At 40.8% G+C, this 22,974-nt stretch overlaps 1 protein-coding gene across 1 annotated transcript; it reads right to left on the reverse strand.

Moving 5' to 3' along the window:
* Window positions 1-1,829: 1,829 nt before the first annotated feature.
* On the reverse strand, window positions 1,830-19,523 carry MED17 (mediator complex subunit 17). The gene is made up of 12 exons (XM_070425852.1): window positions 19,102-19,523; window positions 14,945-15,111; window positions 12,810-13,029; window positions 10,804-10,940; window positions 10,627-10,711; window positions 10,116-10,268; window positions 9,101-9,231; window positions 8,049-8,233; window positions 6,841-6,978; window positions 5,432-5,549; window positions 3,594-3,753; window positions 1,830-2,412 (listed from the first exon to the last, which is right to left on the reverse strand). The coding sequence occupies exons 1-12, from the start codon at window positions 19,349-19,351 to the stop codon at window positions 2,201-2,203; spliced, it is 1,956 nt and encodes a 651-aa protein (XP_070281953.1). The 5' UTR covers window positions 19,352-19,523; the 3' UTR covers window positions 1,830-2,200.
* Window positions 19,524-22,974: the final 3,451 nt, after the last annotated feature.

Below are 22,974 nucleotides of genomic sequence, written 5' to 3' on the forward strand. Positions count from 1 at the left end.
GATGACAATAGAATGGATCACATGGTTTCTAACAGTAAACATTCTTTAGCAGTTCAGAAAAACACTTTATTATTACCATCATTCTTCCTTCTATTTGAAGTTTTTGCTTCCAGATTATAAATCTAAACTCAATGGAGTCCTTTCTGCTCCTGAAAAGGGCTAAAATGGATGTGACCACTGTACCACCTCGTTCAGCGGTGCCTAGGACACTCGACAGAACATACATGCTTTGTCAACAGAATGTCCCCTCAGAGATTGTGATCTAAGAAACCAAAAAGGTGTCCTTAAAGAACAGTATGGAGCATGCAGGAGGCAGCTGATCAGTGATTCTGTCTCATCATTGATGTTTCTGTCTCTCATTCTCCCTTCCTCTCTGAAACCTAAGATAATTTATAACATAACTTTAATAATTTATAACATAACTTTTAAAACAATAAAAATAAATAAATAAATAATGCCTTAAAATATCGGGGAAAGGGAGACATATGAGGATCACATTGGTTTTCAGTTATTCCTCAGACAAAGCTTAAAAGAACAGGTGGTAATATCTGTGCATGTGTTCTCATGAGGACTCAAGTGTGGTCCTGTTACCGGTTCATGATAAGATAATCATGGGAACAGAAAATAAAGCACCTAGAAATTTTTATACCTGATAGCCATTTTGTTTTTTATAATAAAAGGGAAGCTTTATGCTGTATCTTTTTTAAATTTAAATTTTCTAGTGATTCATTTTTATTATATTTTTCAAAGTATCAATTTGCAATGGATGGAAGTTTTTGGTAGTTTATTAAAAGCTAGTTCTTTGATGAAAATTTGAGGTTCACTGCACTACAGTGTGAGCTTTTCAAAATCACGTAAGACTCATGTGAGACGAACTGTACAGGAGAACTTGGTAAAATTAGTTAAGGCAACTTTTGTGGGCCACCATAATTATGAAGCACCAAAGAGTTTTAAAATAATTAACTGCAGATTCTTACCAACTATTTCAATTTCCATGGATAGCTGTACCTTGATCAGAAAGGAGGGAAAAAAAAGCAAAACATGGAGGTGTTATGGTATTTTATGGCTGACAAACTCCATTTTTCTTTTAAAAGGAAAAAATGGAGAAATACAAAGAACTTTTAAAAGTAACTTTTAAAAGTTATGTTATAAATTATTAAGAGTATCCTTTAAAAATTGAAAGCTGTACTCATAAAGAAACCACTATCTGTATATTATTTATAGTGGTACCAAAAGGCCCATTAGCCTAAATCTCTTAAGGGAAGTTTCTCAGGCACGTGAGGTTTGCGGCACTATTTCCAAGAATGCACACATGTTACTTGTAAAATGTAATCCATTAATCCATTAGTATTTGCCCTATGAAAAAAGCAGAGAACTGACAGCAGAAGACAGGGCCAGACTTTAACTGAAAGAAGCGATCCAGGGCCACTGGGTGAAGGCTGGAGTCCCAGAGGCAGGGCGAGGCAGGAGCATGCCCTCTCGCAGGGAGTGAGGACCAAAAAGCGATACAAGGAAGAAAGTCCCAAAGCTGAGAAAGTCCTCATGGCGCCCATTCCTTAGACCCGCGCATGAAGACCTTACAGAAGACCTCTGGAGGAAGGGGCCCGTTAGAAGACCAGTGCTCGGTTTAATAGCTTTGGTAGGGGAGGGGGGGCAGGCTCCTTTGGTTGGCATGTACTTTGTTACACTTCAGGCAGAGGGTCTGTCTAGTGAATTCCAGTATGAAAGCTGTGCCATAGTGTTTAAATATTCTTAAGCAATCTTTCTTTTAACAAATTGTGGACTGAGACCATTCGATTAAAGACACAACTCCTTTAGGCTGTTAAAATTCAGAAAGTATCTGGAATTTTTAACCATATGTTTTATTTGGTGTCAACATCAAAGGAATGTTTTAAAAAGCAAATTCAAACCCATAAGTTAGTAACATTTCAAGTTAACTGCATAAAAATAGTATTATTTTACATTTCCCCATACTGTATACCCTATAACTAACTGTACATAAATTTCCACAAAGCATTTGTCACTTATAAAGTGAAGGTTCCAAAATGCTAAGTAAATGTTTTCCAATTACCATTTTTTAAAAACAATACTTCTTTGGAAGATTTCTCTTCCTTTTGCTTGTATTTGATCTGCAAATACCTCATGTCAAAGTTTCTGGGAACTTCCCTGGAAAAAAATTCTGGAAACTTCTGGAAGAAAATCATAGTAGACAAGGGCTCAGAGCAGACATAAGCAGCTCCATTTTATACACAAAGTTTCGACCTTCCATTTTATTCCACTGAACTTCTTTGAATGGGCCACGCAGATGATTCCATTTGCTATCTTGTAGAACATCACTTTTGGGGAGGTCTTTACACTGGTTACGTGGAAACTGAACCATAATCTTGCTGCCACTTTCAGGGCCATTGCGCACTGTGGAGCATAACCAAAATATCAATACACTATTTTTCCAAAATAGAAAACGTAGATTGTACATTCTACCATGATTACAAAAAGCTTGTCTGTTACCAACTTGAAAATTCTGTTTAAAAGTGCTTTTCAGTTTCAATATGCTTAAAACTAATTTACTAATTTGTGGATAGTAGGCTGGTATAAATACTCATGAATTGCTATATGTGCTATAAAGATGTGGCAAGGTGAATTTTGGCTTAGGAAAGTCAAATGTCCTATACTAGAGGCCCGATGCACGAAATTTGTACAAGGGGCTCGGCCCTGGCAGCCCTGGCTGCCTCACGGCCCCGCCCACTGGTCGTTCTAGAAGGTCATTCCGCTGTCCAGTCTAATTAGCATATTAGCTCGTTATTAAGTAGGATATTTTCAGAATTGATTCTTTCTAAAACTTTAATAATCCAATCATTCAATGAGTTTATTAGTATGCACCAAATATATAATGAAACTCAAATGTTCAAATCAGGACAAGGAAGGATGAAAGAAAGACTATTTTGAATTAAGAACTCTAGGTTAATGAGGCTTTAACTATTACTTAGGGAAGAAGAATAGCGTATTTTGAAATTTTTATTAATAAAGATCTAGCAATACCAAGCTTGCAGATACACAAGCTGTGATCCTGTGGGGAAAAACTTGTAACTTACCCACTCTTTCAAATATTTAGAGCAGGTATTAAAAAAGATCGCTTTAAGTCTGGAAAACCATAAGCACTCCAAATATAATTGTCAACTAGATAATAAGTGTAAGTGCTTGTTAAAGTGCCTGACTCACAGCAAGTGCTTAAAAAAACACCTATTCCTCTCTTAGCCGTCCCTTTACCATCTTTAGGATCAGATACCATTCTTCCCAAATCTATAGCAGTACATTTTTAAAAAGCACTTTTCCATTAAAGATTTCGAGCTGCAGGAGTAACAATGTTGATGGCAGTCTTCAGATGTTCTCTCAGGAAAACGTGTTTGTTGCAAGCAAACAATTTTGATAACTACTGAAAGAGAAGTTATAATCTGTTGCTCTGAAAAACAGCTATGATCAAAAACTGTTCAGTACCACTACTACATGAACTCACTCACTGCAGAGATAAATTACTCTTAGTACATTAACTATTAAAGCTAATTAAGGCCGAACTGCCAAAGAAGTAAAAGTACCTGAAATAGCATAGTCACCACTCGGGGAGGCCACTGTTATAGCGGAGGCATTGCCAATGCTCTCTATGGGCCCAAGCCCCACGTGATTACTGAAACTCAGAACTTGCCAGCCCATGACCTTGGCTAGCTGCTGAACTGCATGCACCTGATGCTGCGACATCTGTGAATGAAAAAGGATGCTTTATTGACATCGGCATGGACATTTACTTTGCAGTGACCTGACGTTATGATTGAAACTTTTGGTGGGGTTTTCACTGCCTAGCACAGGAACCCTATGTCATGAATAAGGAATCCTCCTGTGTGTGACTACTGGGGGGAGGGAGAGGACCCCCTCCCCACCCCACCCCCGCTTCCACTGCAGAAGCTAAAATAGCCTGATGCTCTCTTTCCCTGTCTACTGGCAGCTTGAGGCCAGGCACATGACCAGCTGGATGCTCCCTTCTGGATCACTACATGTGGAGCAACATTCAAGATAGCAGGGCATGCTGAGTATCTTCCATTCACCCTTCAAGTCTACTCCAGCCTACTCTGCCCCGGAGCCTGACCTGTATGGTTATGTTAACAGCTTTCCAGGTCCTCTGGTTCTAGGTTGGGCTCAGATAGTGGGAGCCACCCAGGTAATGAGAACCGGCAGGATGGCAGGGAAGAAAGTGGGGTCAGGGTATTTATTCTCCTGGTACCTTTCCTGTGAGGTTGTCTAGGCTTGTTGTATCCAGTGATAAAAGGCTGCTGGTCTTCTCAAGGTGCTCTGTTCTATGTGACTATCCCCATAGGGTTCCTATTACTTGTCTCTCCTCTATCCCTTTGGCCCACTGGCCTGGTTACATGATCACTACTAGCAGCAGGCTACCACTTTCCCTGGTGGCTCTCCTGTACCCCCACTTTTGTAAATCGATCCTTATAAATAAATCCTCCCGGAGTGTGCCACGTGTTGCCTGTTAGGACTCTGACTGAGACGCAAGGGCAGTTTGAGTACATTCTGCCACCAGCCGGGAGTAGTGTCAGGATGGCAGCAATGGCACTGCCCTGGCTGTGGGTCTCACCATCTAGCTTCCTCTGCTATCCATTTGCAAGCCTTGTCTCTAGACTCCACACTGATCCTGGGATCTACCCAGTAGCCCTCCAATACATCTCTGTGCATGTGCCTAAGTTGGCCAAAGCCATTTTAGATGTAATCCACCAAGACCTGCCATTCCTCACAAATGCATTTCATTTACTTGGCACCAAAGACGCAAGTCAGTGTCTAATGTTACTGCTTCGAGGATGGAGAGCATCAGTATTTTTTGGAATTTTATATGAAAATATAGTATCTGGATCATCACAATTCCAGGAAGGTAAGGAAGATACTGTTGTTACTTTACGCTTGTCAAAAGTCTGGAAGTTTGTCCAGTGTCACAGAGCAAGTGTGTGGTGGAGCTGGGCCTAGACCCCAGCACTTTCATACTGCCCCTTAATATGGGGAACTCTTTTATACGGCTTACAGTTAAATACTCCATTTAATATTATGGCTAATGGTCACTATGGTTTTGACCTAATCTCGCTTTCTCTGGTTTTCTTGGGTTAATAGCTCTCCACCACCATGTGGCCCTGGAGGGCAAACATGAGAAAGTTTGACAGATTCAGGCCTGATCCTTTCTCTTCAACACAGACTAAGTGGAAACAAATCTAGGGTATTTATCAACACTTTCAACTAAATAATAGATTGTAAGATATGCACTAGAAGAAGGCAGAAAAAATGGTTTTCTTTTTATAATTTACTATTTCCCCTTCTTACTCACTCTGGTCTTTAAATGGTTATGGGAGGAAGAAGCTCAGGACTTGTAGTCTGCACCTCTCACCTGAGACAGAAGGAAGTCCTGCAGCTCCTGCTCCTGGTGCGACAGCGTGATTACTCTTCCATCTCTGTGTACCACGCGGATCTGCTCAACTCCAATGTTCAACTGCAGCTGAATGGACCTTGATAGACACATATACTAAAAATCAGAAATGTTCCAAATTACCTTGTCAGTGCCACAAACATTAACCCTTATCATAGAAAAAGAAAATAGCAGACACTTTTGATAACCTACACCAGCACCCATGGGGTGGGGAGCTTTCTTAGGTTCAACTGAACCATCAGAGTCAGGCAGACCACCACAGACCACACTGAGCACCAGTCTACGAAGGGCACAGAAGCGGAGCCGTGCTTGCCAGCTGGCCAACGTCGGCTGCTCCTCCTGTGGCAGTCCTTGCAGCTGTCAGCGCAGCAGCGGCACACCTGGCTGAACGAGGTGAGGTCCACGCAGGGTATGTGCGGTACCTGCCTTGACTTACAAACCCCAGATGCAACAGGAGCCATGCTCACTTGTACAACTCCACAGGCATGTTTCCAGGGTTCTCACAACAGACACTGACTGCCCAGTTTCACAAGCCACCCCATCCATGGAAATCCACAGGCATTCCTGTCGGGTATTGATAATTCCTCCCAGTCCCAATCCATTTCTTAATGTGAAATCAATCATTTTGCCATAAGCAATGTTGCCTAGTAACACAGGTGGCATTTTCCTTATCAGGTTACTAGGGGACTAGAGCTAGAGAATTAACCAAAGGTCAAATTCTCACATAGAAAGGGAAAAGGTTTTGTTAACTCTTCACCCTCTCCTGAAATAATCAGCAAACAAGTCAGATTATGGACACTATTAACTTGGTTTAGATCAAACAAAAAAACCCTCATAAAATAGACAAAAACTAACACTCTGATCACAATACTTTTCCAAACCAATGTACAAATTGCTAGCACATGACATATACAAGAAACCCAAACTACCCCAAGTCAAATAATCTAGATGAACAAATGCAGAAAAAGTAGCACTATACCAGTGATGGCAAACCTATGACACACGTGTCAGAGGTGACACGCGAACTCATTTTTTTGGTTGAGTTTTCTTTGTTAAACGGCATTTAAATATATAAAATAAATATCAAAAATATAAATCTTTGTTATACTATGGTTGCAGATATCAAAAAATTTCTATATGTGACACAGCACCAGAATTAAGTTAGGGTTTTTCAAAATGCTGACATGCCGAGCTCAAAAGGTTCGCCATCACTGACCTATACATTCCCACATTTGATGGTACCACATTTTATTTTACAGTAAATATTTAGGAATAAAACATTTTGGCAATCGTCTACATAAAATTATAATTTTTATTAATTAAAGTTTGCTGTATTTCTTCCAAATGAAGAACTTATTTTTGACACTTACTTGCATATTTGTTCATAACCTTGTGACGTGATTAAGACTTTCACACTAGATTCATAAACATCATTAATATTTGACCAGTGAGCCTGTATCTGAGGGTCCTCAATGCGACTTGCTAAGCTGTCAATGGTTGCAGCAGTCCTTTAAAAAAAAAACAAGTAAAAATTTTGTAAAAGCCACCATATAAAACAATAAGATTACAAACCACTTATCAATTTATGGAGATTTGAAAACCAGATGACATTTTAAAAATACCACCGTCTGAAAGCACAGACTTTAAAGCAAGGCCGGCTGTCATGGAGCCCTCCTTCACATCACTCTGAAGTGCTGGTTCTCAGCCTCATGTTGCAGGTCACTCTCATGCTCGGGCTCATTCCTTTTAACTCCACTTGCTTCCTCCCACCCAGGAAATCTTATCAGAACACAGCGAGAAGGAGACTTGTTGGGTACTAATCTCAGCTCTAAAAATAATATAATCATTCATAAATATTAATACTTGATCTCTGCTAACAAATGACTTGGGACATACCCCATGCTGTAATGGAATTGTAATTATTTGCATGAGAAGCTAGAAAAACATTTTGCACAATTAAAATCTCATACTCCAGGAAAGATACAATAGGAATGAATGAGAACCAAGATTCTTCAAGAGCTAATTATGTAGCAAATATTATAAGTATTTTCATGAATTATGTAACTTAATCTTACTAACAACCTTGTGAAGTAGGTACTATTATTAGCTCCATTTTTCAGAAGAAAAAAGAGCAGTGTAGCGATGTTAGGTAATGTGCTACAAGGTTACAGAGCTGTGAGCCACGGTACAAAGCCTGGAGTTCAACTCCAGAGCCAGTAATCTTCCCTTTATACTTTTTTAAAAAATACGTTTTTATTGATTTTAGAGAGGGGAAGGGAAGGAAAGAAACATCAATCAGCTGCCCCCTGCACGCCCTCTACTGGGGATCAAGGGGATAGGGCCCACAACCCCAGCATGTTAGAAAAAATATACTAAGTTACATGGGCCATGGATCTGAGTCTTCCCCAAACCTGACAGGACCATTTATGATCATAAACTCTCACACTGCAGCCACCTTCCTTTCCCTGAGAAGAAAGGTTAAAGCATTTCCAAAATAACACATGTGAGATAAATAATAAAGGAAAAAAGGCTGTGGTTTCAAAACACATACACACGCAGTAAGTTCACTCATCCTTACCTACTCCTCAGAAAAATATGCTTTGCTTGTTTAATTATTTTTTCCAGAAGCCCTTCACTGGACTGTAGTGAATTGATTTCATTTTTATCAAAAGCTTGAGGACCGGAAAGTCTCATTCTCTTGTGGCCGAAAGGTGCACTTGCTGGATGAGGCATCATGACGGAACTCAAGGTCTGTTTATGAAACTGTAACAATAACAGTTGTTATAGACGGTCAATACCCACATATTAATGAATACACAGTGCTCAGTCAAAGAAGAGCTCACATTTGGAAACTTGAAAGCAATGGATCTGAACCACATAGGCAGTCTTGGCACACAGATAAATGCTAACACCGAGGCCATGTGTAACGAGCCTGTAAAGAGAAGGGTCCCTCTCAAGCTGTTTTTTATTTTATTTTAGAAGTTTTAAAGTACAAGACCAAGTATTCTTCAGTAGATCTCACAATAGAACACATGCTATCAGTACTAGTTAGTCCACTATACCCTCAATGAGAGGCTCCCAAACCTGGCTCCTACAGAGCCACCTGCAGACATTGGAAAGAAGACTGATTCTCATACCATCACAAACTACTGAACCAGGCGCAGGGATGAAGCAGGGGAGGCTGCATGTATATTTTTATTAAAAGTTTCTCAGGGGTTCTTTTGAAATTGGCCTAAACTGTGAACCAGCATTCTGGAAACACAGTTTTAGATGGTCTGTAAGTGGTATATATCCCGAGACAGCAGGACTATCCTGTTCAGGCTCTGGCAAGTCATTTCTCCTGATCACCCAATCAGAATCATTCTTCCCTCTGCGTCCTTTAACATGCGTTTCTTATACCTCCCTATAAAACATGTGGTATCTTTCTACCACTAGCAGCTATGCTAGGGAACAGAGACTGTATTCTGGTCATCTCTCTATTCCCCAAGCATATAGCAAAAATCTTTCTCATCACAGACAGTGAATGTCACTGTTATGTGATTAATGAGGACGTGGCAGGGGGGAGCTTGTGTGTATTAACTTCCCTGGACATGCTCACCGCAATGCAAACAAAAGTATTTATTTCATTACCTCTCTAATCAGTAGATGCAAATTATGCTCTAGGACATAAAGGTGGTCCTCCGGACTTTGCTTCTCTGTAGCAAATTTTTGGGATTTCTTGTCATTTGAGGAATGGCACAAAGAAATTGATAACTGCAAGCCTATTTATAAAAAGAAGTAGAACAGATATAAATAATCTAAACCATGAAAAGGCACAACCTGTCTTTATAAAGTATAACCACAGTCCATTCTCAAAAGATACATTCTAAACTTAAAGAGGAGGCTTCAAAATGACTATTCATGAATGCAATAAACTACCATGTATTTTAACAATTCAAATTCTGTTGACCTTGAGCTGTGGCTAAAGACAGGTGAACAGAAGCTATATATTAATTAATTTGTTTCTTCTTCCCTTTAAATTAAAAAAATGATAATTAAAACAAAAAAAAGAAACCCAACAGAGTTGGTATCTGGTCTTACTAACGAGGCGAGAAATACTCTCCCCTGCTTCCAGGATGAAGGGAACCAGGATGAAGATTTTTATTCCTAAAACCCATTCCCTTGACAGATTTAGGAAGATACTCCTCAGAATTCATGTAAAAAACAAGTGCCCAGCTAACTACAAACTGATCACCAGGGGAAATCTAACTGCCTTTTAAACATATAATTAAAATCTAATTTCCACAAATTTAGAAATACGGGTACTTAATAAATTAAGCATTTTCTAAGTGACATCTCAGATAGACAATAAGGCAGGATCCCTGAAAAGTCTTTCACACATGGCATTAGCACAGACACCTCAAAGCAACTGTGGTTGAATAATGGCCTTGCTGGTGCAAAGTTTGAACATGCGCTGTTTAAAATCTGGAGTTCCACTATTTAGGCCATAGAATCAGTAGTGTGGCTTGTGTTGCATGCTTTCCCAGCTGCCGTTATGGACAGCACACCACCTCTCTGCTCTTACTGTTCCTTTGACAACTCTTTACCCTGTTCCCCAAACCACAAAGTCCTATTTATAAATCTCGAAAGGGTTGGCTGCTCATACTTGGAAAGGGCTGAGAGATGATCTGGTTTTTCACCACAATGTGAGGGATCTGTGATTTAATTTGAACAGCTTCCCGAGAGAGCTGTGCAAAAATTTCTTTACACAAGAGAACATTTTGTGCTGCTTCTAATTTCGTCTGCCAATGTGGGGAACCTGAAAGACAGAAGACATATACATATGTAAATTATCTAAGTATACTATGCATTAACCAGTTTAAATGGTGATCTGAATATATACAACCGAAGTTCAGAAACATTATATTACAGCATATACTTTCCAAAATACAGAAATTATTACTTCTTTTACGTAAAGAAAACTGGTAAATAAGTTTAATCTTTAAAAAGAGAGAACACAGCTCTTTACTAATGGTTAATTAACAAATTATAAATAGTACATTTCTACTTGTTCTTACTCCAAAATACTTATTTTTCCTATCTATATTTATCTTTAGTTTATTTGTATGTTTAAGCTCAGTTAAGACTAAAAGTTAGAGGATAGAACATAACTATACCTGGTTTGGATTTGGGCAAAGGCCGTTTGAAGAGGTTAACTGTGCCCAGATCACCTATGTCTGGAGCCTGTTTTTGAATGGAAACCTATATGACAATAAAAACACATACACAAATGTTAGCAAATTAGTCTCTGGGCTATTAATAAGAAATTACTTGAAAAATACTCTGACAAATACCTTGATATATGCAGATCCCTCTAAATCACTAGGAATTTGAACATCCAGGGGACAGTAATCTTCAGGTATCTTCTTATCTAGATCAATATCTGTATTCTTTATTACCTCAAATGTACCATGATGGGGAAAGAGAGATCCTAGTAGGGTATTAAAAATAGGAGAGTAAAAAGCAATGAACACATTTAACATACATTATTAAGTATAAAGTAATATTTCACATCCACATGGTTGAATCATAAATTAAGTTCCCATCAAAACATGTGTTCAGGGGGAAAGAGGTAGGGGTAGTGAGCAAAGGGAAGAAAGAAAGCAGGAGAAAAGTTTTATTTACCTTAAAAAAAATAATACTCTGTAGTTACTAATGCTATCATTATAATACAAACTTCATCCAAATTGTTTTATTCCAATGGAATTTTGATAAAATGAAAATACTTCTTTAAAAAAAAAATATATATATCAATCAATATATATATATATATATATATATATATATTGATTGATTGATTTCAGAGAGGAAGGGAGAGGGAGAGAGAGACTGAAACATCAATGATAAGAGAGAATCATTGATCAGCTGCCTCCTGCATGCTCCCTATTGGGAATCAAGCCAGCAATCTGGGCATGTGCCCTAACAGGGAATCAAATGGTGACCTCCTGGTTCATAGACCAATGCTTAACCACTGAGGCACGCCGGCTGGGCAAAATGAATGTACTCCTTGGAGATTAAATACTTTTGGAGCTCGACCTCTAGAATCAGATTGCAACTGAAGTGTTCTAAATCCAGCAAAAGAAGGACAAAAGGACGGTGCGTATACTAGGTTTTTTCATGTTTTCTTATTCAGTGCAAAAGTTTCAGTAAGTTGTTTTGACTGCTGTATTATGTCAAGAGTGGGTGATTACAAGTAATTGCTGTTTTATAACAAGGGAGGATGGTCAAGATCTTCTTGCAATTAGAAGCGAATGTAATCAAATCCTTTTATAATCATGTGTGACTGTCCCACAGAGAGAAACTGGGTGAATTACTTGCACATAATTTGTTGGAAAGAACTTACAACGCCCACAGCTAGAAAGTACAGCTTCTACAGACTGCCTAATAAAATGTAAAAATGTCTTATCATCTTGAATTCATCTTTGTAATGGGATTTTGCCTTCAGAATTCAAAATTTCCCAATTCACAGCAATGCTGAGGCATACAGGTCCTCCAATATTTGACTTAACCACCTCAATCTACCTTCCTTTAATTTTAGAATAATGCTGACTTGCTCTGGCAAATTAATCCTTTTAAAATACTGATCTACTCGCCCTGGCTGAGTAGCTCAGTTGGTTAGAGTATCAAGGTTGAGGGTTCAATCACCTGTCAGGACACATACAAGAATCAACCAATGAAGGCGTAAATAAGTGAAAACAACAAATTGTCGTCTCTCTCTCTCTGTCTCTCTCCCTTCCTATCTCTCTCAAATAAACAAATTAAAAAACATATATTCATCTCTACTATTATTAGCTCAACAATCACAGTGCTATAGATGTCCGACTGTCTGCTTAGGCCTGTTCCCCGTTAGTTGGACATCCCCCGAGGGCTCCCGTACTATGAGAGGGTGCCGGCCAGGCTGAGGGACCCCCCCCCCCCCCCCCCCCCCGCTTCCGAGTGCACAAATCTTGTGCAACGGGCCTCTAGTTTATATATATTTATCTAAGACTATAAAAGTAATTTAGCTTCTTCAGGCTAAATTTACAGAAATTAAAACTTTAATATGTAACATGTAACTGAGACACAACATATTATAGAACGAGAGGTCCGATGCACGAAATTCATGCAAGGGGCTTGGCCCTTGCAGCCCTGGCCGCCCTGGCCCTTGCAGCCCTGGCTTCATCCAGAAGGTCCTTCTGCTGTTTGGTCTAATTAGCATATTAGCTCTTTATTATATTGGATATGTAACAATACAATCAATTCTGTATCTTATTTTTACAAACTTTAGTTTAAAAGCACAGTTTTTAACAGTAATCTATACCTGCACTTCTGTAGCTGAGATCTCCAAGAATTTTATCTCCAACTTTTCTCAGTTTCCAGTGTTGTCTTAATCTTAGAAGCTCAGAGTTGAAGTCTCTTTGTAGCTTATTTTCTTGATTTTCGGTAACTGATTTAGTCAGTCTTTCTGCACCCTTCAATAGGATTTGTGCTGCTCCAGCAAGTGACTTCTTTTTAGATATCAATTGTAACGTCTGAGGATTCTACCAGAAACAATCCAAAAGTGTAATTCTGTATTATTTTTAAATGATTTGAAAATTACACATTTTCTCAGTAACAACATACCTACTAAAGAGATTCCTAAATTAAAGCAAAGAGGGGGAAAATACACATAATAATATAACCTTAACCCATTTCTTTGGTCAACTCAAATAAAGACTTACGTTAAACCAATAACAGCACAGTGGGCTACTCATCTGAACTGACCCCTGCATCACTCCGCCCAGCCTCGGGTAGGCTCCCTCCCTCTTGTGTATGCCGTTCCTTTCCTGTGTCTTGACACTCCTCACTCATGTGTATACTCTTTTGTGGCACTTATTAAACTTCTGATTAAGGTCTATAATCCCTACTTGAATTGTAACCTATATGATGGCAGAAACCATTATATCCACAGGCCCTAGAACAATGCCTGGCTCATTACATTTTATTTAATGAATAAATGAATGACTCCACTGACTACAGCTGTAAAATTATCTTATATTACAGTGAGCTACCTAAGTGCCTTTCAAATGAATATTGAAACCAAGCAGCATTAATATTAAACGTATTTCACTGAATGCTAATTTTTGGAAAACTGATGAGAAATCAAAATCTATGTGCTGTATACACATACATACATATCAATAGTCACCACCAATTTGTGTAGTACATTAACCACACATACTTCCAAACAGAAAGTTTTCTGGCTATGTAAGAGTCAAAATCATAAAGTTTCACAGCAATGCCACAATAATGATCAATTAGGTCAGAGGACCTAATTCTAAGTTCCTGAAGAGCTCAAGAAACTCCCTGCGACTCCTTTCTGGGAGAAGCACAGAGGTGGAAAAGGCAGTGGGCTATGAATGAGGTGCTGGAGATCTCAGCTTGGCTCTCTAACCACTGGCCTTACTGCAATCTGAACACATCACTGAACTCCCTGGGCTTAGTTTTCTCTCTGAAAGATGAAGGAAGCAAGATTTAATGATTTCTAAGAAGTCTTCCAAAGCAATGTTTCTAGATTCTGAAACTATTTCCACATGAGTAATTAAGTAATTCACTTATTTCCTCTCCACGCCACAGCTGACCTCCCCGATTTCAGACTCTTCATTCACCAATTCACCCTTTTTCCGCATCCCTTTCATCTTCTAATGCTCAAACCGTGAATATACTCATCAGATCTCAACACTTGGAGTGCGGGAAACGAGTTAAGTCGGCTCGCGTGAATTGCGCGTACTCCGCGGGAGCCGTCTTTAACTCGGTTCATATAGATTTGCGGTGGAGTGCGGGAAACGTGTAAACTCGGGCCGATTGTAACTGCGTATTACCAAATATTTGTAATCCACCCTTTTGGTGGATGGAACAAAACCAAAAGACAGAGCCATCTTATATTTTGGCGGGAAATTCACCTGCACTCCAAGTGTCAATATCCTTGCTTTCAATATCCTCCATTAATTCGGCTTTTCTAATTTTTCTAACCAGGCCCTACAAAGGAGGAGGGGAGGATTAGAAGGAAAAACTGAGAAAATAACGTACTCAAGGTCACAGGGCTATTGAGGGCAGAGGCAGGATTTGAACCCAGGTCCATCTGACCCCAAAGCCATTCTGTCATAACATTTTTGTTTAATACATTGTAGACTAACGATGCAGGCTGTAAGACTTTGTTAAGATTTGGGAAACTTTAAAGTATTATATTGTTAATGAGACTTAACTCTTCCAAGGGTCACAGGAATATTAATAAAATAATATACCAGTATAAAGGATATACAGTTTTATGACTTTGTTTTGAGCCAGTTAGTCTTTAAATCTCCACATTGACTTAATTTTGCATGAAAGGAAAAGGGAACAGTAGGCACACAGCCTAAAAAGTGATCCTGGGATTTAACAAAATGGTACCATTATCCAGCTAAAGCCCACAAATACCTGTTTTGGAGGAAGTCCATCCTGAGAAACGGGATCAAGAGTCATAAATTTTTTATCCCTAACAATACTGAGAACATCATAGAGAACGCACATCTCCGTCAGGGCACTTCTCAAATTGTTCCTCACGGAGTCCCAAGGCCAAAGGGAAGGCTGAAATTTTACCAACCCTGAAAAGAAAAAGAAAAAAAGGAACACACGAATATTAGTTATAATGAATAGAAGCCAGGAAGCCCATTCAGAGGTTTTAAAGTACTAAAAGAAGAAATAATAAATTTTATTTCAAAATTGTATCCTCTTTTATCCTATGCCCTCTACTTTTTCGTGAATCTTTAACATTTGCAATGGCAAAACAAATGATACCTAATATCCATAGGTTAAATCTAACATTACAACATGATAGATAGGCATTCAAGTATCTTTATAAATTTATGCAGGCCTTTTAAATAACCCTTTCTTCCAGTTTTAAAAGGTGAATAAGGAATTATAGAGAATTTCCAAAATACAGGAAAGTACAAAAATAAAAATGGCCTACAATTGTAGCATTCAGATATTATGCATTATTACCATATCTTCCAACTTCTTAATCATTTTTAAAATTAAACTTCATGAACACACGCTTATTGTATGCAGTTCAAACAATAGACAGTTACAGTGTAAAAAGTGAAAGTTTTCCTTTATTCCCCATCCTAATTTTCTCCCTCCCTGAAAGGTAATCATTATTAGCAGTTGGGATGTACTGATCCACATGTTTTTCTGTGTGTTTATATACATACTAGTGACCTGGTGCATGGATTCCTGCACATTGAAAGGAAATTAATTAGAAGGTGGCTGGCGGGGTGGGAATGGGAGAGGTGGATCCAATACGCCCTGCAGCCAACTTCCTGTGGTCCCTCCCCAGCATCTGAGGAGTGAGTGGGGTCCCTCCAGCAGGTGGGGATTGGGCCGAAACCGGCTTTCAACATCCCCCAAGGAGTCCTGGAGTGCAAGAGGGCACTCTGCAAAGTTACTGTCGCACAGGGTATGGAAAGCAAGTGTGCAGTAAACCAGATTTGGGCCGACAGTGCCCCAGCAACAATATAACCCAAGGCCGAAGGTAGAGTCATGCGGCGCTGCAAGGAATCTCCAGCTCCTTCCTCTCCGGTTTTGGGGTGCATCACCCAAGAACTGCTGCTGCCAAGTCACTGCAGCTTGGCAGCTCCTGCGTTGAGCATCTGCCTCCTGGTGGTCAGTTCAGGTCATAGTGACCAGTTGGATGGTAGGAGGTACACTTAGCATATTAGCCTTTTCTATATATAGATACTCCTATATTTCTATTACTTGCTTCCCCTGCCCCACCCCTACTTATTTGTTTTAGAGACACTTCCATATCAGCATATATAGATTTACTTCATTCTTTTATCACAGTATGATATTCTAAAGTATGGCTATACAATAAGTTTAACCATTCCTATTTAATGGACAGGTAGATTAGGTCCAACAATGCTAGCTAGCAGCAGTAAACATCTTGAATACACATTTGTGTACATGTACTATGTTTTGTGTAGGTTAAATTTTAGTTGAAATATTAGTGGGTCAAAAGAGATGCACATTTAAAAATTCTGACACATACAATCTTCAGAGAAATGCAAATTAAAACCACAATGAGAGCCCTGGACGGTTTGGCTCAGTGGATAGAACATCGGCCTGTGGACTGAAGGGTCCTGGATTCAATTCCAGATCAAAGTTTGTAGGTTTGATCCCTGGCCCTGGTAGGGGCATGAGCGGAAAGCAACCAATTGATGTGTCTCTCTTACATTGATGTTTCTCTCTGTCTCTTCCCCTCCCTTCTACTCGCTCTAAAAATCAATGGGAAAAATATCCTCAGGTGAGGATTAACAAAACAAACAAACAAAAACCCACAATGAACTATCACCTCATACCTATCAGAATGGCTATCATCAAAAAAAATCAACAAACAAGTGCTGGTGAGGATGTGGAGAAAAGGGAACACTAGTTTAATACTGATGGGAATGCAGACTGGTGCAGCCATTACAGAAAACAGTATGGAGTTTCCTCAAAAAATTAAAAATGGAACTTCCGTTTGACCCAGCGATCCCACTTCTGGGAATACATCCTAAAAACCCCAAAACACCAATCAGAAAGAATATATGCGCCCCTATGTTCATAGCAGCATTATTAACAATAGCCAAGAGTTGGAAACAGCCCAAGTGCCCATCAGTAGATGAAAGGATAAAAAAGTTGTGGGACATTTACACTATGGTATTATGCAGCTGTAAAACAGAGGGATGTCTTACCCTTTGGGGCAGCATGGATGGGCCTGGAAAATATTATGCTAATAAGCCAAACTGAGAAAGAGAAATATCACATGAACTCACTTATTTGTGGAATCTAATGAACGAAATGAATTGAGTAGGAACCCGAAGCAGGGAGGCATGGGACATACTGACATACCTGGATGTGGGATTGGGGGGATGGGAAGAGATAAACCAAAGAACTTATATACATACATGCACAGTCCATGGATATGGCCAACAGGGTGGTGAAGATGGGGGGGCGGGGGAGATGAGTGAGGGTTGGGAGGGGGGAATAGAGGAGTAAGTGGGAGATATCTATAATACTATCAACAATAAAAATACATTAAAAAATAAAATAAAAAAGAATTATTTAAAAAAATTCTGATACATATAGAACTGCCTAATTGTTTCCCCAAAAGGCTCTATCAATTCACATTCCAAACCCTGGATATTAACAATCTTTTAAATTTCTGCTCATCTTATGCATGAAAATAGTATCTTAATGATGTTTTAACTTGCCTCTCCCTACTAGAGACATTTGAGGTCTTTCCTCAGCTGACTGTTCATATTTTTGGCTTATTTTTCCCGTGACTTGTATTTTCTTCTTTTAAAATTTTTTTTATATTGATTTCAGAGAGAGGAAGGGAGAGAGAGAGAGATTGAAACATCAATGATGAGAGGGAATCATTGATTGGCTGCCTCCTGCACACCCCCTACTGGGGATTGAGCCCACAACCTGGGCATGTGCCCTTGACCGGACTCGAACCCGGGACCCTTCAGTCCGCAAGCCAATGCTCTATCCATTGAGCCAAACCAGATAGGGCGTGACTTGTCTTTTCCTGTGCAGGTTGAAGGGACTCTGAATATGAGAGATTAACCACTGGGTGCCAATATTTTTCCCAGTTCATCACCTATCTTTTTACATTGTATATGACTACTCCTGTTGTCTACAACTATAACAAGAATTGTGGATATTTTTTATCCTTGACAAGAATGAGAACCCCCAAACCACTCATGTTTTTCCTACAATTCTCTAGCTGGCCTCCCTCCTTCCAGTTTTGTTTTCCATTTACTACATAGCATCCTGAGTAATCTTTTTAAACAAAATCATCTGTCTACTTAAAATCCTTCCAAAGCTTCCATTTTGTCCTTCTGATAAAAGCCAAATGCTTATCCTGGCCGACTAGACTTGGCCGCTGTCTACTACTTACACCTTTATCTCATGCTCCAATCAATACTGGTGTTACTATCAACATTCACACTGCACAGAGAAACATCTTAACCAGAGTGTGCCAAGTGACAACAGCTCGATTAAAAACATAAACACTGCACCAGTAACATGTCTCAAACGCTCCAACTCAAGGAAACTTGCAGAAAGATACGGAGTACTGATAGTAAAACAAAACCCTAAATTGTCCGGCTATTAAAAAAAAAAAAAAAAAAAGAGCCCTGGCTGATTACTCAGTGGTTAGAGCATCCGCCTGTGGACTGAAGGGTCGCGGGTTCGATTCCGGTCAAGGGCAGGCGCCTCGGTTTCAGGCTCAATCCTGGGGCGCCTACGGGAGGCAACCAACTGACTGTCTCTCTCTCACATCGATGTTTCTCTCTGTGTGTCTCTCCCTCTCCTTTCCAGTCTCTAAAAATCCATGGATAAAACATCCTCGGGTGAGGATTAACAACAACAAAACAAAAAAGAGCACAGTGACTGTTCTACCGGGCGTTACTTTCATACAAACCTCTGACTTTCACAAAGACACCCAGCATCTCACGAAGCACAGAAGAGGAGGCAGGGTGGCATTCCCCGGGCGGGGAGCAGGACGCCCGGACAGACCGGCGGCCGCGAGCGGCAGACCCGGGCCTTACCTTCCTCGTCGTCCTGGTCCGCGCTGGCCCCGGCGCCCGCCCAGTCCTGCGCATCGCCCTCGGCGCCCCCGGCCTCCTCCTCCTCGGAGCCCGAGCCCTGGCTGAAGTCGATCCGCTGCGCCAGACGCGCCAGGTTCTGGGACATGGACAGCGGCTGCAGGTAGGTCTCCGTGCCATCCAGGCCCACCTCCTGGACCTGCTTCTCGCAGGCCGACTCGATGCTGATCCGCACAGCGCGCACCCCAGACATGCTGGCGGCTGGGCACGCGGCGGGAGGACCCCCGCGCCAGGCAGAAGCCGAGCGAGGCAGCCGGAGTGCCTCCGCGGGGAGCCGGCCACCTGGGGAATGCGGCGCCCCTGCGGGCTGTCGGGAAACCGGCCGCCGCTCCTCCGCGGGAAACAAAGCTGAAAGCCGGGCCACCTTCCCAGAATGCACTGCAGGACCCTCTTGCTGCGAGTCTCGGGGAACGAAATCGACGGGGCGCGGGCTAGAGGGGCTTCCGGGTAAGAACTTCCGGTGGGTTCCCGCGCAGCGGCGGGAAGGTTTGAGTGCTGGGGGCGTGGAGCGCAGCGGGAACTGGGGACCCCAAAGAGCGTAGAGAGGCTGGGGCCTGGTGTTGGTCTGCGTGTTAAGTGTTACTTGTTTGAAAGTCGTGGAGGAAGAAGAGCTGGAGAAGGCCGGAAAGAGGTAGGGAAGAAAATGAATGGGTCCCGGGTCTTCCCATGAGAATTCCCCTGGGGATGCTGAGATTTGACGGCTTACCTTAGAGTAGAAACGTGTCTGGAGAGTTACAAAATAGGGCGCAGTTTGAGGGGGGGGAAATAATTGCGCTTATTACGTTAAAATTATCCTTCATAATTTATTCGCTGCTTTTCCGTTAGCTGTAGATTTCATGAGGGCGACTGTCTTCCACAAGCCTGATAGACACAGGCATGTATGCGCTTAATAAATATTTATTTTATGTCTGAGTGACTGGGGATAAGTAATGTTTATAAGATTAAGAAGTAGTGCCCTTACTGTTTGGCTCAGTGGATAGAGCGTCGGCCTGCGGACTCAAGGGTCCCGGGTTCGATTTCGGTCAAGGGCATGTACCTTGGTTGCGGGCACATCCCCAGTGGGGGGTGTGCAGGAGGCAGCTGGTCGATGTTTCTCATCTGTGTTTCTAACTCTCCCTCTCCCTTCCTCTCTGTAAAAAATCAATAAAAAAAAAAAAAAAAAAAAAAAGAAATAGTGGTAGCCCGGCCGGCGTGGCTCAGTGGTTGAGCTTCAACCTATGAACCAGGAGGTCACTTGGATTCGGGTCAGGGCGCATGCCCGGGTTGTGGGCTTGATCCCCAGTAAGGGGCGTGCAGGAGGCAGCCAAGCCATGATTTTTTCGCGTCATTGATGTTCCTCTCTCACCCTCTCCCTTCCTCTCAAAAAAAATAAAAAAATGTATATATATATATTTTAAAGAAGCAATGGTATAACTTCAGTCTGAGTACCCCCCCCCCCCCCAAAAAAAGTATTGCATTAGTAATAATTCCACCGGGAAAAGATGGATTATTTCCTATTGCAAAACTTTACTTAATTTAAGGAATTATATATACAACTTAGGAATCTTTCCCAGTTTTATTCTGACCAAATATCCAAGTTTTTTTTAACAACTGTATAAAGTTATTCAGGAAAAATAAGGATACCTGGTGTTAATCTCTACCAGAACAGAATATACGTGACAGGGTGTGTTGGGGGGTGGGTTGAATTTTCAAGAGTAGCCTATTTTTGGCAAGCACAGTAATGTTAAGATCTAGTGTACTTGACTATTTATGCCAAAATTTGTAAAAAGTTTGAATACTTTATTTTCAATTTAATATTTTTCATGGGCTCTAGTTGTATTAGTTACTGCGCCTTTAAACATATTTCTCATTTCATCTTTATAAGGTGCTCATACTTCTACAGTTTGGCTGGGGCATTGCAATCCCAGCTGGACTTATTCACACACTTGAGGGCCAGATGACCTATCGTGGGCTCAGCTGCTTGATTCTATTTTGAGTTATAGGTTTATAGTCACTCAGATGACTCTGTACCATGCATCTCTCTTCTTTTTATATTAGCAGGCTGGTCAGAGTATATTCTTTTTATGGCAATGGCAGAGGTACAAGAGATAAGCCTTCCCTGGCTGGTGTGGCTCAGTTGTTTCTGTGTCGTCCCCTGCTGGTTTGATACCCAGTCAAGGCACATGCCTGGGTTGTGGGCTCCCCCCCCCCAATAGGGGGCATGCAGGAGGCAGCTGATGGATGTTTCTGTCTCATCAATGTTACTCTCTCTCTCTCCCTCTCTTATCCTCTCTCTGAAATCAATAAAAACATTTTAAATAGAGGCAAGTCTTGCCTGCATTACATGCCTAACATCCACAAGTTCCATGGCCAAGCCCAAAAGTCAAGGGTGGGAGATGGGGATACATTGAGCTTTCTTACTTGGAGAAACTGTAGAGTAGCATGGAAAGGGGTGTGGATGAAGGGAGGACCAGAGCCAACCATCTGTCATACATGCAAAATAATCTAGTTACATTCCCCTATCTCATACCATAAATAAAAATAAACTCTAAATGTTTTCAAGATCTAAGTAGAAAAAAGAGTGAAGTCTTCTGTAGACTCAGATACATGTGAGAATGCTACAAGCAGATCATTTTCCCAAAGAAAGAGCAGTTATACACTGCAAGGGACACCAAAAAGGTCACGACGAAATAACTCAAGGAAACAAATATACTGATAAAGCTGCAAAAGCAGCCACCACGCCTATGGATATATAATTAGGAGCATTAATTTCACCCTTACCTCCAGAATTGCCAATCCCTAAATATACCCAAAAAGAAATAGAATGGGCATCGCAACACAGGCATATCAAAGGACCAATGGGAAGGCTCAAATCAGAGGGAGTCCATGTCCTCTCGCCCTCCATGACTCTTGTCACCCAGGGGGAGAGAATATGGTCCTGATATGCAAAAAACTTTTTGCCAGTAAGGGCTTACACAAAACGAATTGACAGGTCTGCCAGGCTTGTGCATTATGTGCCTAAAATAACCCCCAATGATCTAAATCTCCACTTGTACTAGTCCAACTTATACAGAGAAGGAGCACCTATCCAGGGCAAGATTGGCAAATAGATTTTACTCAACTATCTCCAAGACTATAAATGCCTACTAATCTTCATAAATATTTTCACTGGGTGGATTGAGATCTATCCCACCAAGACTGAGAGCACAAGAGGTAGCAGAAATACTCTTAAAAGAAGAAAATACAATTCCTCAATTTGGACTCCCTCAATCTCTACAAAGTGATAATGAACTTGGGTTTACTTTGCAGGTCACATGATTAGTTAGCAAAGCCCTAGGAATAAAATAGCATCTTCACTCTGCTTGGAGGCCACAGTCCTCCAGAAAGGTAGAAAGGCAAATCAAACAATAAAGGAAACTCTTGGCAAGAAACTGTCCTTAAATGTTTAGATTTACTACCTATAGCCCTCCTCCAAATTGAAACTGTCCCCACAACTCAATTACAGTTAAGCACCTTTGGATCATTACATGGACGGCCATTTCTATACTCTATCTTATAACAGATCCTCAATCTACCAAACTCCTACTATATGTCACCTCCATAGCTAAGTTTCAACAAGCAATACAATATTTTGGATAAAGAAGAACTCCGGGGGCTGAACAGAACTCCAGGGGCTCCCAATCTTTATATCTGCCAGGATCACAGATATACTTAAAACCTGGAAAGAAGGAACTCCAGGATCGCAATTAACACCCCTATGGAAAGGGCCTTTTACTGTCCTGTTCTCCACTTCCACAGCAGTCAACGTTGCTGTCATCTCTAGTTGGATACATCACA

The sequence above is a fragment of the Myotis yumanensis genome, unplaced genomic scaffold (assembly GCF_028538775.1).
Source record: "Myotis yumanensis isolate MYYU_CA2020_CCGP unplaced genomic scaffold, mMyoYum1.0.hap1 SCAF_10, whole genome shotgun sequence".
NCBI lineage: Eukaryota > Metazoa > Chordata > Mammalia > Chiroptera > Vespertilionidae > Myotis > Myotis yumanensis.

What these genes read in the sequence shown, in the direction of transcription:
- MED17 (XM_070425852.1), bottom strand. Translation starts at nt 19,351, where the DNA reads ATGTCTGGGGTGCGCGCTGTGCGGATCAGCATCGAGTCGGCCTGCGAG. An exon ending in ATGGACTTCCTCCAAAACAG is followed by an intron (nt 13,030 to 14,944) that starts GTATTTGTGGGC and finishes TGTTTCTGGTAG; the next exon opens with AATCCTCAGACGTTACAATT. An exon ending in CATATTTTTCTGAGGAGTAG is followed by an intron (nt 6,979 to 8,048) that starts GTAAGGATGAGT and finishes TTTTTTTTAAAG; the next exon opens with GACTGCTGCAACCATTGACA.